We start from the raw sequence: 18,915 nt of genomic DNA, 5'->3' as shown, positions 1-18,915 counted from the left end.
CTCTGCAATTCGGCACTCCACTTAAGTCACGTCACGTTTATTTTTATACCACTTTATACAATAGATTGTTAAAAAGCAAACAGTTTTACAGTATTTAACATGAAAAGACAGTGTCAGCATCTCTTCCTATTGGAATTACAACTTCATTTTCTATAAAGTGGCTCTTCAGTGTGCTCATATTTTTACTCGCAGATGTCCAACCTCGAGGGACTGAACAAAAGAAATGGACCAGAAACACGTCCATGTCAGCCTCAGAGCCACACCTACCTATTACATAATAGTTCGGCAAGCTGTTTCGAACTCCCGAAACAAACACAAAATTAACTTTTGATTTGGTTAGAGATGACGTCGCACCAGTTTGTTCTCCGATTTCGCTTGAAGTAGCCTATATTGTGGCATTAAGACTACCAACAATGGAAGATTGACATGATTATATACAGTACCTGTCAAAATTTTGGAAACATAACATTTTTTAAATGTTTTTGAAAGAAGTCTCTTATGCTCACTAAGGCTGAATTTATTTATTTGAAAATGCAGTACAAACTGTAATATTGTGAAATATTATTACAATTTAAAAGAATTGTTTTCTATTTTAATAAATTAAAAATTTTAATTTACTCCTGTGATGACAGCTGAATTTTCAGCATCATTACACCACTTAACAAATTAAACTTTAAAACTAAAATAAACATTTCCAACCTTTTGAAGGGTACTGTAAATGATGACAGAATTCCCTTTAGGCATGCATTGCATTGAATGAAAAGCATTGATTATGTCTAATAAACAAAGGGGGACAAACATACTAATTCAGCTGAGGTCTCCAAGCTTGTATATACGGTAAAGAACTATACTTTTTTTAAAAAGAAATTCATACTATTATTCAGCGAGGATGCATTTAATTAATCAAAAGTGACAGCAAAGACTTTTACATTGTTACAGCAAAACTAATGCTTTCAGTATTGATAATAATAAAAAAACATTTAACTGTCATTTTAATCTAAGAAATGCAACCTTAGTGAGCATAAGAGAAAAATAAATTAAAAAATAGATCCATCCCCAAATGGCTGGGTGGAACCATAAAATTCCTTCCTTATTTTGTAGTTGTATTATTATTATTATGTCACTTTCAAAGTTCACTTTCAAGTTTTGACATTTCTACATTGGCTGTGGTTCAAGTGAAACTGATTTGGCAACACAAATGTAGCAATGTGTGTCATAACACAACTGAGAGAGAGAGAGTACAGAGTCAGAAGGGTCACAGTCACACACACATTTACATTCATAATTATACCATCTAAACAATGTGTTGTGACAATTTAAATTACAGGGTTAAACACCACCATGAGTGTAATGCTCTACATAGAGTAGGGAAGTACAGATCCAGTACAGACAGTGTCCTTCTCTCTAAACAGATGTGCCCATTTGATGATCTAAATATGCTTACTGATGCATGCCTTTTTTTCTGGGTTACAGTTCCTCCTGGAGTTAATCTACTGCACATGCTCAGTTCAGCATTTTTGGTTATGTTTGGAAAAGCACAGTACTACTCATACTGTTATTGCAGTCTGAAAAAGTGTTCTACGCATTACATATCTGGATGATCTGAAGTGCCAACAGCAGTGTTGGTTTAGTTTTATTGAGATACTATTGTAGTCTATATTAATATATCATTTTACTTAAAGTTTTAGTAATTCTGTTGTGTGTACATTTTTATTAGTGTTTGTTTTATTTAAATACACAGTTTTCATACATTTTTAGTTATTTTAGTACATCAAGTTAAACTGAAAAAATATAAATGTAGTCTTGGCAACTAGATGAAAAAATAATTTTATAACTTTTTTTATTGGTTTTAGTTAACTATAATAACCATGCAACATAGCACACTGCACTAAATACAGTGACCCACAATGCAATATGCTCGACATTCTATGTCTAATGTGACAATGTGTTTACATTTTAATAAGGTTGAGTATCGTTTGAATTTCAACGATTCCGATTCTGCTTATTGATTTCAATTCTGCTCATCGATTCCTAATTTCGATTCCAATAAGGTAAAAAAAAAAGTAAGATATAATTCACTTTTATTCTAGGTCTCATTGAAAATATAACACTTACACAAGGAATGTTTGCCTATGTTTTAAAAAATACCATGGCAAAAACAACTAATATAAATTTAAAGCATTATTAAAGATAAGTGAACAGTAATTAAAAAAGAACAAATAAACAAATTAGCAAATCGCACAAATATACAACTGAAAGATCTGAAGATTTTCAGGTATTCAGGTACAGATACTGTAAATCTAATGTAAAATAACACTCCACTTTATAAATAAAATACACATTACAAATACAGATACAAAAGTTATTCAGTCAAGAACAACGAATGAATTTTCTTTTTGCCTTTTGCAGTTTGATAAACGTTATTATAGAGACAGCAGCAAGAATATTAGGCTGCTGTCACTTTAAGAGCTGCACGGATCCAATATACTGCTATGCATTTTTTTTTAACTATTTACGTTCACTTAAAGAGGTCATGAACTGAGAAATCAAATTTTCCTTGAGCTTTTGACATACAGTATAAGAGGTCATCATACTATAAGAATATCCTGTACATTTCAGTTGCAATTTCGGCACAGACTTTTACGATATGGACTCGACAGTAATGCAAGTATGCGAAGTATATTACATGTAAGTATGTTGCATGTAAGGAACTGTTAATTCTAATGCCTGATCTGTGACCAGTGATTTCTGATATGTAATGATGCATGTACAGTCAGATATTCTTTATCTGTGTCTGTAAATCAAACCAGTGAGTAAACGGTTAACTTCACACTGTTTCTCTTAGTAAGATGAAAATAATCTGTTAAACTGTGATTAAATTATATATAGAACGCGATCAAAGAACACTCCCTTCACAATCGATAGAGCTGTCAATCAAACTGCGACTGCAACAAACAAACTCCCGTAATACTCAACAAATCTCTTATTTACATTCTGTTTTCACTATTAGTTATGATGAAGGCATTTGTTAGTGTGCAGAAATCGAGTTGCAATGACGCACATTCATGCGATCAACATGCCTGTGATTGGCAACAATGCTCATCACTGCAACCTTTCATGCCACAATCTAAATATAATGCTATAATCAACACTTTTCACGATTAGTTAACCTTGAGAGCATTCTAAAGTAAAAGTAATTACTTTAGAAGTAGTAAGTAGTAAAAGCATTCTAAAAGTTTTCAAGAGAGTTAAACATTTAATACTTTCTTTTAAAAGCTATTTCACATTCAAAAGATGTTAGCTAATCACAGCAGTGGGCGTTTACACTGAAGTCTCACAGCAGACACGCTCCTTAAACCAGCTTAATCAGCAGCCATATCACCCTGTAGCCCAAGACTGGTTTCCCACTGAAGCTAAGCAGGGCTGAGCCTGGTCAGTACCTGGATGGGAGACCTCCTGGGAAAACTAGGTTGCTGCTGGAAGAGGTGTTAGTGAGGCCAGTAGAGGTGCTCACCCTGTGGTCTGTGTGGGTCCTAACGCCCCAGTAAAGTGATGGGGATACTATACTGTCAAAGAGCACCATCCTTCGGATGAGACTTTAAACCGAGGTCCTGACTCTCTGTGGTCATTAAAAATCCCAGGATGTCCTTCGGAAAAAGACTAGGGGTTTAACCCCGGCATCCTGGCCAAATTTGCCCATTGGCCTCTATCCATCATGGCCTCCTAATCATCCCCATATACACTGATAGGCTTCAAGGTCTCCTCTCCACCAATAAGCTGGTGTGTGGTGGACTATCTGGCCCAATATGGCTGCTGTCTCATCATCCAGGTGGATGCTGCACATTGGTGGTGGTTGAGGAGATTCCCCCTTCTATGTAAAGCACTTTGAGTACCCAGAAAAGCACTATATAAATGTAACAAATTATTATTATTATTAATTAAAACAGAGCATTCAAATCAGAGGGCTAAAATATAGGGTAGGAAAAATGCCTTTTATTGCTAAATTATGACAATTTGTTATGTAAAAATCATACTAAGTGCACCACAGGAAACATTATAAAACAATGCAGTTCATGACCCATTTAAGATATAACCGACTATGTTTACGAGAACATTTTGACATATTTTTGAGTGTACTTGTCCGTTCAAGTGCAAAAAAAGAACTCAGTTCAGTATCGTCACTATACAGTGGGTGCTACTCAATAATACAATTGATGCTTCCTCGTTTCCTTGCTCCTCAGTCCTCCATCGTATGACCTGGAAACCGATCAAAGAAAGCCATCTTGAAGGACAACTCAATTCTCTAATTGCACCGCGAGGAGGCGAGGAGTGAGGAAGCTTCCAGATGAGCTATGAGCGAAGCTGCACAGCTGTATCCTATGCACAGAAGTCTTTCTTGTTGAGAAACCTGACCCATAAATTCTCTTCCCCCTTTACATCTGTGTCAATAATTTGAATTTATGCTTTTCCTTTGCAGTTTGAATAAACCATACATCTCACATATTTCAACAGGGCATCTGACGTTATTATTTATTACGATTTTTTGAAATAACCAAACTTCACCAACATAAGGGCAGATCCTTTGAGCACAGCAGATGATGCTTTGAAGTGACGCTCGAATGATCAAGAATATTCCAATATACATAAGCTTTCCTTCGATTCCTCCATTCTCATTTTATTTCCTTGAAGCCTTCCCTCGCATCCTAAGAGAGGGTGGAGCTGAGACGCGAGAGAAGGAAGCAAGGATGCACAAATTAAAAATTAGAAGCACCCAGTATAAGAGGCGGCCTTCTGTGCGCACGTTTTGGATGTGTGTGCAGCACACAAAACAGCACGCGGGTCTTCTTGCGTTTGACCGGTTTAAAGTCATATTAAAATCCACACAAAGGAATCGATAACAGGAATCAAAATTGTAATTTTATAACAAGTATCCAAAATCCTGACCTTAAATATCTGATTCCAGAATTGGAATCCATTTTGGATTCCCAACCCTACTTTTTAATCAACTGTTCAAAGGCTCAAACTGCAAAATAACATTTTAGATGATAATGGGACGTACTCACTAACGTAATGAGGTCATGTGACCAAATTTTATTTAAAAATAAAACTAGGCCTATGTGCACTATAATCTTATGCAGTAGTAAGCAGTACATAATTGGTACAATGTAAACACACATGCACACACAGGTTGCCACAAGCCATTAATCAGTCCAGACTGAAAAGCCGAATGCTGCACCTGTTGTTCTGAGCTGTGTGTGTGTGTGTGTGTGTGTGTGTGTGTGTGCATGTGCTCATCCTCTCTATGACTTATTAATGGGAAGAGAGCACAGAGGTACTGAAAGCAAACAAGCTCAAAATGAGCTTTATATATTCCCATTATAGACACGACTGAGCAAACACTCACAGCAGTATGAGGTGTGTGTGCACAGAAAACAGAGAAACCCTTATAATATGAACATATAGCCTAATTCCATTTCACAAAACATTCTGAAGAATAAAATTCATGTTAACCGCTTTTTTCTTATTATTTTCTAAGAAAAAAAGATATGAATATTTTGTATTCCCAAACACAAAATTTACGAAGTATATAGTGCTGCGACACTGCAGCTTGTGTCGTATTCAGCAGAGCAGAGTCTTTCAGTTTATAACTGTAGCGTCCATTGTCCAAATGAACTAAATGGTTTTTATTTCTATAAAAAAGAAAAATGACTGAAGGGGCAGTGCCATGGTGGGAAGTAATGTAATGGGTGTATGGCCGAACACAGTGTAACACCACCTACCGCAGCAATCCTGCTAAAATAAAATAATCTCAACACAGTTGAACTTAACTCATTTGAACTCAATTTAAGATCAAATTAGCTAGGCTGAACTCAAACTGACTGAACCAAAGACTATATATACAAAGACAGTTCACTCCTATTACTAATGAATGGGAGAAACTACAATTGCAATATGGCAGAATGCGTCCCGCCTTATAAGTAAAAGAGCCAATCACTGATTGATAAAGTAAGTCAATGCAGCTGCCATTAGAAGCTCCAGTTCCCATAGAAACCTGAGACTCGCTTATGACTGCATATGCGCATTGGCTCGTCTAGCCTGAAATGATTATTTTTTATTTGAGCATAAGAAACAAAATGTATGGGACAGTTCATGTCAGATTTTGTTGCTGATTTGAATGTTATTTAATTTTGAGTTCGGCAAGCAGTTTTTGAGATTTAAGGATTCCCCCACTCAAATAGATAGGACTTGGTCTTGGATGCCCAAAATAGCTGCCCGGAGGCGTAGCAAATATGGCCGCCGAGTGAACAGACTTTCCTTAAAAGGGACTTTAATAGAACTCAATAAGCAGAATATAGTAGAAAACACTAGAAAAACCACTAGGAAACAGAACCAAACCATGTAACAAATATGTGTACCTGTATCATTCCAGACAATGTGTGTGTGTTCAGTGCGGTAAAATATCATTCATGAGACACTGTGAGACTGAACACGACTAGAGCAAGACATCATTCATCAATCTGAGAGGACATGATCCTCTGGGAGAAGACAAATCGACTCATCCTGCCCGATTCGGCTCTGCATGCCTGTCAGCATTCCTGATCCGACATGTGTGCAGTGTTTGTAATACCCTTCAGAGCTCAAGACTAGTCCAACCGAACGCTTTAATCTCATAAAGGGCTATTCCACAGTACGTTAACAGCTACTGACAAACATTAGCAGCACTGTTTAAACACTAAAAGACCTTCATTTGTAAAGTATCATCTTTAATACACCGTACACTGAACTCAGATGGCTCAGTCAACAAACAAGAGCAGATCAACTAATAAACAAACATCATCTATTCAACTTTACCATGTTTGAAAATTAATATTTCAGTAAAAAAAAAAAAAAAAAAAAATCTACTTTTGTGGTGGGGCTGCCTTTCTTCTTTTGGTTGCACTACCAACAAAATTCCCGTAGTTACTATTTGCTCTAGGTACTTTATGCTGAAACAATCACTTGTCTCTTCCTGGTATCAACAAGCCAGGTTTATTTTATGTTTTACCGAAAGTAAAAGTGAAAGACTATAACTTTGTACAGACTGGTTTGGTAAGTAGTTTTATCAAACCAGTCTCATGCAAAATAATGTGTAAGCACTTTGGTTATACTTTAAAACAGTGTGACAGTTGTGATATATAACACTGAGACACAAATTATTTCTAAGGTAATCGACATTAGGCCACATTTGCTGTCCATTAACAATACGCTGAAAAAAATCTGGAATATTCCTTTAACCTAGTTGTGTAGAGATTTCAACCTTTAGCCTATCTATGGATCAAAGGAAGAACAACCTACTGATGTGCATTGATCAATGTTTATATGTGAATAAAAGCTTAAATTAAATCAGTTCATCATATAAAGTCTTTAGAAGACTTAAATTAAACCGCTTAATTCATATGGTTGATGTTTAGTATGTCTTTATGAACTTTTTGAAGCTTTGGCTGCATGGACTATCAATGCAGAAATTTTTACGTTTTATTAAAAATATCTTCATTTGTGTTTTGAAGCTGAACAAAAGTCCTATGGTTTTGGATGACATGAGGGGGGGAGTAAATAATGACAGAATATTCATTTTCAACTATCCCTTAAAAAATCCCATAGAAAACCACAGCACTGGTCATGTCAACATCTATACAACCTGCTTGTCTAAAAAAACCCGGAAGCACGGCAGCTTGTTATGCAATGCTTCATAAGCGCAGTGATAAACATCAGCTCATGTGTACTGGCAGACACGAGCCATAATTACATTTTTCAAACATATCCAGGGCTCCAGAATAACATTTGAAAGCAAGTTCTACAGCGCCAGCACCTGATTTGGTAGCACTAAGGTGCCGAGGGGTATTATTAATGCATTACGTTTTGTCTATTGGAAATGCACATTTGACTAACTTAAAGGGGTCATCGGATGCAGTTTCCACAAGTTGGTATGATTCTTTAGGGTCTTCATGTAAAGTTTGTAACATACTTTGGTTAAAATTCCTCAATGGTTGTGTAAAACAACACCCTTTTTACCTCCTCAAAAACAGCTCTGTTTACAGCGACCCGTTTCGGTGCATGTCTCTTTAAATGGTAATGAGCAACTGCTCACCCCACCCCTCTCTTCCATGGGGGGTGTCACACAAGACACATTAGGGCTGCGTTCCAGTCCACTTTTAGACACGCACTTGCGAACTTCCCTAAGCACTTCCCCTCGGGGGAATCCCTGCCGCCATTTTGAAGTGCGTTCCACTTCGTGAAGTGGACGAGGGAAGTTTATATGGACAGACCCTCGTTCCCTCGATTTTGACAGAGGGAGCGAGTCTACTTCATATGTACACTTCAGGCACCTATATGTCCCACAATGCAGTACGATTGTGACGTCACCACATATCTCGTCTAATCACCACCACAACAAACAACTCTATGATATATTAATTATAATTCTTTTTAAATTTTAAAAAAACCAAACACACCTATAAACATTTGGATGCTGCATTAAACAAATTCTTAAAGGAAAAAATAATGTAAATAATAAATCAACTCCATAGCTGATTACAAGTGATCAAGGGCTTAGGGCGTTCCAGTTCAGCCCATTGCAGTATCCACCAGTAGTGGGCACTCGTGCAACGTGAGCAATGACGTACATCTGAGTGAACGAGACGGAGGGAAGTTAGCGAGTGAAGGGCATGACAATTTTGGACTGGAACGCAGCCAAAGTGCTGCTTTGGCGGACAGTATACTAATGGCTGAGGGCAAATATGCTAATACGGGGCAGTCCGTCGGCGATCGTGGGCGGAGCATGAGCGATATGACATCATATTGCTCAGAAAATCCAAACGGCTTGTTAATTGAGAGTGTTTAGACTTTTTGAGGATAAAAAAGGAGAGAATGGAATTTTTTCATTGTATGGTTGTTGTCCACACACTACAAAGAAACATTTATATGCATCCAATGACCCCTTTAAGTTGACTTATTGATTTCCCGTGTGATGAAGCTATCATAGTTGGTTAAATGAAGTCCATGTGCCACCTACAGGCCTGCTAGGTGGGTGTAGGCTGTTAAAGAAGACGCGATATGTGAAATTAACTTCATCACACACACACACACACATATACATATATATATATATTTTATATATATATAAAAATGTAAATGTATAATGTATTGAAGTTCATTTCACATATCGCGTCTTTTTTTCTTCAAATGAAAATAATCATGATTAATAATCGCAATTTTAATTTTTAAAGTAATCGTGTAATTATTAATTAATCGTGATTATCAGTTTACGGTTCAAACGAGTTTCATCCTGCTTTAAGTACGTTTGTCACTTAATGTTTCTCTAATGCAACAGAAATGGCAGCGCTTATCAGTTAGGTAAATTGTTAGTGGCACCAGCACGACCTCTAACAAAATTCAGGGGGGAAAAAGGTCACAAAATAACCATTTAGTCACAGTCTAGAGCCCAGATATCTGAATGTTGCAATTGTTGATGAAATCTTATTCCAGTGAGGTTTCAGCACTCAAATAAAACCCAAAGGCATAGAAATCCTCTAGTGCTATGATCCACCCTTGGCTCATGCTGGTTAATGATCCCAGCAGGCCTCAGGATGAGGCGTCTGCAGGAGTGGAAGTGTGTGTCAGCCTCGAGTATGGCGTGAGTGTAAGATATTCAGACACACACGCTGGGCTGCATTTTCATGCCATGTCTAATGACAACTGCCATTCCTACACAAACACACACTACGATCCACCACTCCACAAGCCCAAACAAACCGCTTCTCCTTGCAAAACAGCAAAAGATAATGAAAAGATAAAATATGTTCCTTGTTTGACAGCCTGTGAGTTTACCATATCATGTGCAAGCCTCACGCTGTGGTTGGTAAGCAGGAAGCCACAGAGTTCAAAAGGCTTGACACCCGAAAAGTGAGACTGACAACTCTCACACACCCAGCGCTGAGTCTTTTTATATACTCAATGCTTTACTCCTCTGCTACGATAATATAATGTCTTCAAAATATTTTAATTTGGGAATATTTCTTGACAAAAACTGGCATCATGATTTATGAATTAAATGAATCACAATTAATGGAATACTAAAGTTTGGAATACTTAAGATTTTTCAAAGAAGTATCTTATGCTCACCAAGGATCCCTTTATTTGATGAATAATGCAGTAAAAAACAATAATATAGTGAAATATTATAACAATTTAAAAGGACTGTTTTGGTATTTTAATATATATTTAAAATGTAAGTTATTCCTGTGATAGAAGGATATTTAGCAGCCACTGCAGCCTTTTTTTGGAAACTGAGATACACTAGCATTCCATACTTTTATTCAACAAGGCAAAAAGATTTATATTTTACAAAATATTTATATTTCAAATAAATGCTCATTTGAATTGTATTCAACAAAAAAAAAAAAAAAATCAATGCATGTACAGTTTCCAACTAATTAAGCAGCAATAAAGAACCATAATTAATAACTGAGCACCAAATCAGCATATTGGAATGGTTTCTGAAGGATCATGTGACATTGAAGACTGGAGCAATGATGCTGGAAATTCAGCTTTGCTGTCACAGAATAAATAATATTTCACAACATAAATGTATTCAAACAGAAATCAGTCCTTAAATATTGTAATAATATTTCACAATATTAGGCTAATGTTTTTACATACAGTAAAAAATAACTGCAGCCTTGAGTATAAGAACATATTTTCAAAAACATTAAAAAAAACTTAACCAGTGTGTATAAATAATTGGTCTATAGGTCATATAACTGCTAACCATCTCTAAAAAAATGATTCTGACAAAGTTATGATAACTTTAAAAAGTATTAGTTTAAAAGTAAAAATATTAATTAATTGCACAATGTTTTCTCCAAATAGCATGTCAGATCACATGATATCAACTTCCTATTTAGACCAGTGTTTCTCAAAACCTTCAATCAGTAAACATCTGATAGAGCTACAAGATGAAATTCATATTATTTATTACATTTATAAATGATTTATATTAAAACAATTTAACTCGAAATCAAAATGTAAACTGAAATCACAAAATAAATTGTGTTAATTTAATTAGGGATGCACGATATATCGGCATCGGCTGATGTTAATTTTTGATGTTATCGTTATTGGGCCAGATAAGAAAATTTGGCCAATATATTAAAGCGATTATTTTTTTTTTAATTGCTTGAAATAAGATTGGAATCACATTTGAAAAAAGGAAAATACAGATAAGGTCATATAGGCTACATAAAAGTATAATGAGAACATTATAATTGTGTGTTTGGGACATGGCTTTAAATGGTGAGACTTTTGTTTTTGTAATCAGGTTCTCCAAAATTAGGCTATATAAAAATTTGGATTTAGATTTATTGGCCAATATATAATCGGTTATCTGCTTTCAAATATAAAGAATTATCGGTTATCGGCCAAAATTTTCATACCGGTGCATCCCTAAATTTAATTTATCCATATTTCCAGTTTCTGTTCCTTAAAAAAAAAAAAACAGCTTTGTCTTCATTACATTTTTGAATATTGCTTTGGACAACAATGGGCCTTTGAACAAAAAAGTAAAAAAAAAAAAAAGTTTCACACAACAGGAATTTCCCAGCACCTATAATTGCCCAAACACAGCTATTGCGAAAGCTAATGACAATCATTTCCCAGGAGATACTGATCTCCTGAACTGTCCAAACTGACCTAATCATGTGGAAGCATGTGTGTGTACTTTCTGATGGAGAAGCTGTGTGAAACCACAGAGATATGTTCAGATTGAATTGCAAGTTTCAGTTCTCATGTCTTCTCTGTGGAAGCCGCTGACTGACAAATCAAAAAGTCCACATCAGACCACCTTTCCTTAAAAAGACATTTTTAAAAAACACAATCGTCTTCTGATCTACGCCATATTTGACAGCAGATATTGAGCAGCCAGTAATATTCCAGCGCTGATCACTGCAGTCTTTCACGATGAGCTCAAAAGATCGAAATGGCGAGATAGGAGTGCTGCCAAACAGCTTGCTGAATCACATTTCGCATGTTTTATAGTTTTAATGCCAAACAAGCAAACAGCCTGATCGGGCTCCATCAAGCATCCTCCTATAAGCACCAGAATATAGCTAATATAAACATGCAATGCATGTCCTGCAATCATTCTCTTGTGCATATTTTTTTTGTGTGTGTGTGTCCAAGTTCACTACACATTTATGCAACACTTTTTGTTGTACAAAAACAAATAAAGGCAAAGAAATGAGTAAACATTCTTAATGCAGGACTAATTCATTGACAGTGCACATCATGCAGTGATTGCGTCTTTACATTAGAGACTCAGGCCTGTCAACTGTACTCTCTGACGTCACTGTGTGCACAGCTGATGGGCTCAACATCCAGGCACAATGGCAGTGTCTCATAACCTACTAAGCAACCTGGACAACATCCATAGACAGCATTCTGGGCATCACGATCGTCCGATGCTGTCTAGGTACAAGGCGGCTGACTAACTAGGTTGTGCCAACGAATATCATCACCCTTTGCTGCTATGCATCTTCATCATCACCATCATCATCATCATGAGTGAGCATTGCAACCAGATATAAACATGCATTGCATGTCATGCAATCGTGCATGTTAGAGTTTGCATAGATAGAGACACACTGCAGGTGTGCGTGTGTGTTACTGATCTGCAGGGACACACACACCGCGGATAACCTTGAGGATGACAGATGGCACACTGAACTCATACACGCATCATGAGAATGATGAGGATGATGATGGTGGTGATGATGATGGTGGTGGTGGTGCCCACAGGCAGCATGCACACGCGTCACGCTTGATCATCGATCACGCACAAGCGTAAAATAACGCGCCGCGTAGGTTTATTTCTCACCCACCGTGAACGGGACGTCGTGGACGCTTCCCACGGAGTAGCAGCAGTCCCCTGGGTTAACGGCCCCCGTCAGCACCTGGTGCAGATGCATTTTTGTTGATCAAGCTGACGTTAAATTATTTACAGCAGCGACGCTTCTCCGCCCGCTAGCAGGTTTCTCTCCATCTAGACCGGGAATCCCATCCGCCCGCGTCCGGCCTGGCAGCCGCTCATTCGTCTCTAAACACCCCGTGCGTTTAAACACACACGGGCTCTGCTGAAATACGTGTCCCGCTGTCCACTTTCCTGCAGAGAACGGTTAAAATCGCTCGTGTCGCGTAGCTGTCAACATTAACGAGCGGATTATACGTTTCTCCTCCCGCTGCTGCTGCTGAAACTGGAGCGCGCGGCACGATCACCGCAGCGGCGCTCGTGCTCCTCGTGCGCGCGACCCCACGCCAGCGAGAGTATAGATGTACAACAACCAGAGGCTACAGAGTTTCATAAACATTAAACTTGAATTGGTAATGTTAGGATTTGAATACTACTACTACTAATAATAATAATAGTGATAATAATAATTGTTTCAAAAGCAAAATGTAAAAAAACAAAAAAAAACAAAAAACAGTTCTATCTTTTCTACAGCCCCCTAGTTCACAAACGGTCTCATTATTGTTGATATATGTGCTTGGATGGTTTCACATATTATATTAAAGAGGATAATAGAGAGAGTGCACATTGTTCATGGGCGACGGGCGTTTATTATTTTGCACGCGTGAGACCTTGAGGAAGACACTTAATTATCTCTACAATGATTGTAGTGTTCCCATAAATAATTTTCACGTAAATGTTTAAACTGTTTATACTCATTATATTGGAACAATTGCGGACGAAACACAAACGCTGTGATTTTATGACATTAATTATTGTAAATTTGGATGTCAACTATCTCGTTCTACTGTGTCTACATCTAGGGCATTAAAAGCGCTTCCATGTTTTCGTGGCGCGCGCACGAGCGTGACGCGTCTGATGCACGCGGTCATTGATCGGTGAGCTGCGAGGGTGAGGAAAATTAAATGCGGGGGTGTTCGGTGGGTCCTGTTCAATACAGATCACACAGACCCCAGGTACATAATAAAGAAACTGAGTTATTATGTATGATTTCACACAGTCCTGGATGAATTAAGGCCATATTCACACTCAGCGCTACAATTGATCACGCACAGGGAATCCCAACACCCCTGCACGCGCCGGTTTGGTGTGATCTGAAAACAGGTTACATGACATTCATAACATTACATGAAGTTCATAATGTTATATAACATTTGCACAATTGACAGTCATGATATGACATTCATAACATGACAAGACAATAACATTAAATATAATATATAGAAAAAGGCATTCACAAAATATTATATAATATTACAACATTGACTTATAGCATTCATAATAATTTTTGGCATTCGTGTCATGACATTTATGACACTGACAGTCATAGCATGGCATTCTTTATATTAAATGACATTCATGATAATACCAGTCACAACATCATATGACATAACATTGTGACATCAAAACATGATAAAACAATAATATTAAATGAAACTCATAATAATGTGTAATTTATACAACTACATAACACCACTTGGCTCAAACCATAGCAAACATTACATGACTTTCATAACAGTGCATGGCATTCATACATTCATAGCATAGCATGACATTCATTACATGACATTGTATTTATGGCATGATAAATTACATGCATAATAATACATGCCATTTGTAATATTGCATGACATTCAAAACATGATGCAACATTAATAACATTAAATGACTCATCATGATGAAATGTAGGCCTATAACATTAACAGTCATTCTTAACGCTAAATGACATTCATAATACATGCCATTCACAACATTTCATGACATTTGTAATATTACATCACATTCATCACATTGACAGTCATGCCATAATATTGTTGACATTAAATCATCTTCATAATAACAAGCTATTCACAACATTTCATGACATTTGTAACATTAAATTACATTCTCACTAATTCATGACATAACATGACATTCACAATAATGCAGGACATTAATAAGATTGCATGACTTGGTACACAACATTCACATAAACAAGACATTAAAAATAATACTCTGCATGATACTGCATCCTTTATCAATTATTTATTTAAGATTTTAAGATATGCCTGAGAACTATAACAATAAATGTGTCATTTTGAAGCTGATTTTATACTGTTCAATGCAACATCAGTGACTAAGCAAGTATTAATGGAAACCGCCTATGATCTGTGCATTGTGTAAATGTCCATATGCACCAACAGGAAAACACCTGCAGCGAAGAGAAGAGCTTGTCACACACATTTGCTCAGTCTAACTGATTCAGTGACCGGGGGGGCGTGATCATGTGGTCTGTGTGTCCCAGATAGTGTATGCAGAGGTCACTCACGGACAAAACATCCTCTCCCGTGAATTCCACTTCACAAACAGCTACTATTGAAACCTTATCTGGGTTGAACATTGACTTGTGGGATGTGCTGGAAGTTTTGAATGAATCTTTGTCATTTCAAGAATGTGGCTTAGCTTGATAGTGCATCACATGGGCATCGATTTTAATCACCACCGCAGAGTATTTATAATGTGTGAAAATGCCTCTTTTGCTGTCTTCCTGCATGTTTACAAGAAAGCACACGAGTGTTATACAGTATATGATCACCAGAATGACACTGAGGGGAAGTGACAGTCGTGCTATAGCCAACAGCAAAGATCACCCTTGGTTCTTTTGACACAGGGGATTCCTCTACACACTTACAAACACACATTTAGCCTCTAGTATCAGTATTTCAGTAGCCTCTCTATTTCGCCTCTCATTTTGAATTATATGCTTTATCCAATGTCCATTGCTGGTAAATGCTATGTTGCACTCCAGGCTGTGTTTAAAAAAGCATAGTTTCTTCTTAAGATGAGTCTTCATAGAGCTGCTGAGATGCAGAACATCAGTTTACTATGGAACTTTCACAGTACTGTGTTTAAATGAATAGCTGACATCTGTGTGACTACCTACTTTATACCAACAAAAGATTTTTTTTTTTTTTTTAAATGATCATATAAGAGACATGTGCATGGAATAAATAGATTATGTTTAAAAACAATTGTTTAAAAACAAAAATACTTTTTTAATTTAACTATTTTTCCCTCACAATAGTTTATGGGTCAAATTTGAGATGCTAATTTTAGTTTGAATCTATTTAATAAAAAAAAATCATTTAAAATATGATTCATATAGAAATTAAATACACATATGATAAACATGTTTTAAATTTCAGAATTTAAATTTCATGAATTAAAATTCTATAATTATTTTATGTGGGGCTTAACGTTAAAAGGTGTCACTGTCAAGGTGGTCTAACCATGCAAAGATTATTAAAAATATAGTGAAAAAACAGTTTCAACCCATACTGCAAATATATATATATATATATATTAAATGTATTACAATTTTATATTTTAAATATATTACAAAATATATTTTAAATGCTTTTATATATATATATATATATATATATGATGTCATGTAATGTTATGTCATGAGTTAGTGAGAATGTAATTTAATGTTACAAATGTCATGAAATCTTGTGAATGGAATGTATTATGAATATCATTTAGTATTAAGAATAACATACCATGTCTGTTAGTGTTATAGGCCTACATTTCATCATATATGATAAATCATTTAATGTTATGAATTTGGTTTAAAATATTAGTTTAAAACAATTTCACAAAAAGTCAGTGCGGTATAAAAGGTCAGAGGGCTTTCTTCGGGTATTATAAGGTCCATGATAATCATATTGTCTGAAAATAATATTGTCATTTGACAGTTTTTTTTCAAGTATTTTGTTGAAAACAAAGTATGAATACAAACATCAGATTTAGATTTAGATTTTTACTAGATCTTTAAAAAAAAAAAAAATCATAATTGTTAACATTTGTCACTGACCCTCATCTTTTAAAATGCAATCAGTTGGCAAAAAATGCCATTCAATACAGTTGAATTTAATCTCTTACAGTTGGTTTATGGACACTCGTCTTCACTAAATCACCTGACCTGATCTGACCTTAACACAACCTCAGAGATGAGGCAGTTGGGTGTGGTTTGTGCGTTCGTCTATATTGGACTAGTTGTCGGGTTGATGAAAAGCCTATTGTGAAGCACATTTTAGTGGTATTTGATGGCCTAGCTATCACACATCTGCTCTCAGTCTGTTTCTGAGCTTGGTTCCCACCACTCACTTCCCTCTGCAGGTCTATTCTGATGCTAACCCCAGTTTCAGACTTGACAACAGCTTTCAAAATAACTCAATTAACTAGTTGTTGGTCATTATTATTTTCCTTTGCCCGTGTGACATCAGAAAAGTAAAGTAATTTCAGGGGACAAGAGAGTTGTTATGATGACAGTTTTTAATATTTCCTCTTCAGAATATGATGGATTTATACATTTTTACACAAGACCAAGAACATTTGTTGATAGAATGAATTTTTATTTCATGTTAACATTAGGTTCAGTGGATTGTGAATGCAGAGCATGCAGTATTCAGTTATGGAATAATAATCATGTCAGAACCAATTATTTCTCTTCTTCCCAAATAGGCCTACAGGTAGCCTAGTCATCGGCTCATTAATTTTTCGCTGTTTTTGTTTATTTGTTTCAATGTTTGAATGAGATTTTTGTACATGTTTGATGTTGAAATGTTTGAAGCTCTTGATGTCTGAATTCCTTTGTTTGAGTTGTACTGACATTGGGTAGGGTATTTTTCTTTTATGCTTTTAATGTTAAAAGCTCAGGGAATGAGGCGGGAATCGGTGTTGTGCCGAATTTTAACTCCCGCTGACCTGACATCTGCACGACCGCATGGAAGATGTGTTTGCTAGCGCCACCCAACGGACAGCACGGGCGAACAGCGTGCACTTGGGCGGGGCTAAACATGTTACTCCGCCCACAATTGATCTCATTGGTTAGTGGCAAAGTAATGACGCTGGCAATGATATTACGATGATATACATTTGAATAAATAACTAAAAAAGCACTGGAGCATGTTAGACATTTGCAAGGTGGTTTGACACTGCATGGCTAAATCTACTGGGCCTTTCTCATGCACCAGTTCTGGTGCCATGGCAAGTTTATAGAGCTGATGCTTACTAGTTGATTTTTAACCAATAAATGTATCTGTGTAAATGTGTTTAATGTTTACCATTTCAGTATTCACTGTGCTCTGTGACATAAGGCACCATTGATTTTACAGAGGTAAGTGAAATGGCAAAGGCAAACCCCCATATTTAAAAAAAAGTAACCAACTCAAAAAGCTTTAAAGCTTTAAAGCTACACTGTGTAATTTTTTAAGTTGATTCTTTGCAAAAAAACACTTTGTTCTTTCAAAATGATATGTACTCATTAATGTGTAATTACTTATACCAACTAATCAAGTATTCTCGTAAGCAGAATACTTGATTAGTATTCTGTAGAATCTGCCATTTAGAATACATACGAGCGAGCCGCTCGAATGGCGGCAGCCATGTTGCGCCTCCATCTTGAAAATACATTAGCCAAAGAGGGACATACCTGGAAATTCAAGCTTCGCCTTTCGCGTTTTGACACTCAGTGGCACCGTGACGAATGCGAGGGGGAGATTACTCGCGACTGCCAGCAGATTTGAAATGATACGGCCACCGTAGGAGTTAAAACGCCCTCGGAATGGGAGGGGCTAGAAAGTAATATTCAGTTGGTAGTCATAAACAATTTCACTGCTAGATGGGAGAAAATCCTACACAGTGTAGCTTTAATGCTTATAGCTTTTCTTCTCTTGAGCTTGTGAGAACATTTTAATTATATTATTTAAAAGAATTATATTACATACCGGCAATACTTTTCATTACAGGTCTGAAAGAGTTAAAAATTCTGTTTTGTTTTAGCCATTAGAGTGTGCATCAATCTGCACTTC

The 18,915-nt window shown here is 36.4% G+C and overlaps 1 protein-coding gene across 9 annotated transcripts in view; it reads right to left on the bottom strand.

The window, feature by feature from the left end:
- dmxl2 (Dmx-like 2) overlaps positions 1 to 13,329 on the bottom strand; it is a 73,187-nt gene extending 59,858 nt beyond the window's left edge. For 8 of the 9 annotated variants that reach the window (XM_084123706.1, XM_084123711.1, XM_084123708.1 and 5 more), the window contains exon 1: positions 12,915 to 13,329. In XM_084123706.1, coding sequence (XP_083979832.1) covers positions 12,915 to 13,001 — 87 coding nt within the window. In that variant the 5' untranslated portion in view covers positions 13,002 to 13,329. The remainder of the gene's footprint in view (positions 1 to 12,914) is intronic. The other variant, XM_084123712.1, reaches the window with a different exon arrangement.
- Positions 13,330 to 18,915: the final 5,586 nt, after the last annotated feature.

Source organism: Abramis brama, assembly GCF_963993115.1.
Source record: "Abramis brama genome assembly, chromosome: 9".
NCBI classification, from domain to species: domain Eukaryota; kingdom Metazoa; phylum Chordata; class Actinopteri; order Cypriniformes; family Leuciscidae; genus Abramis; species Abramis brama.
Note: the sequence above shows the minus strand (reverse complement) of the source record. Positions and strands in the feature narration are given on the sequence as shown.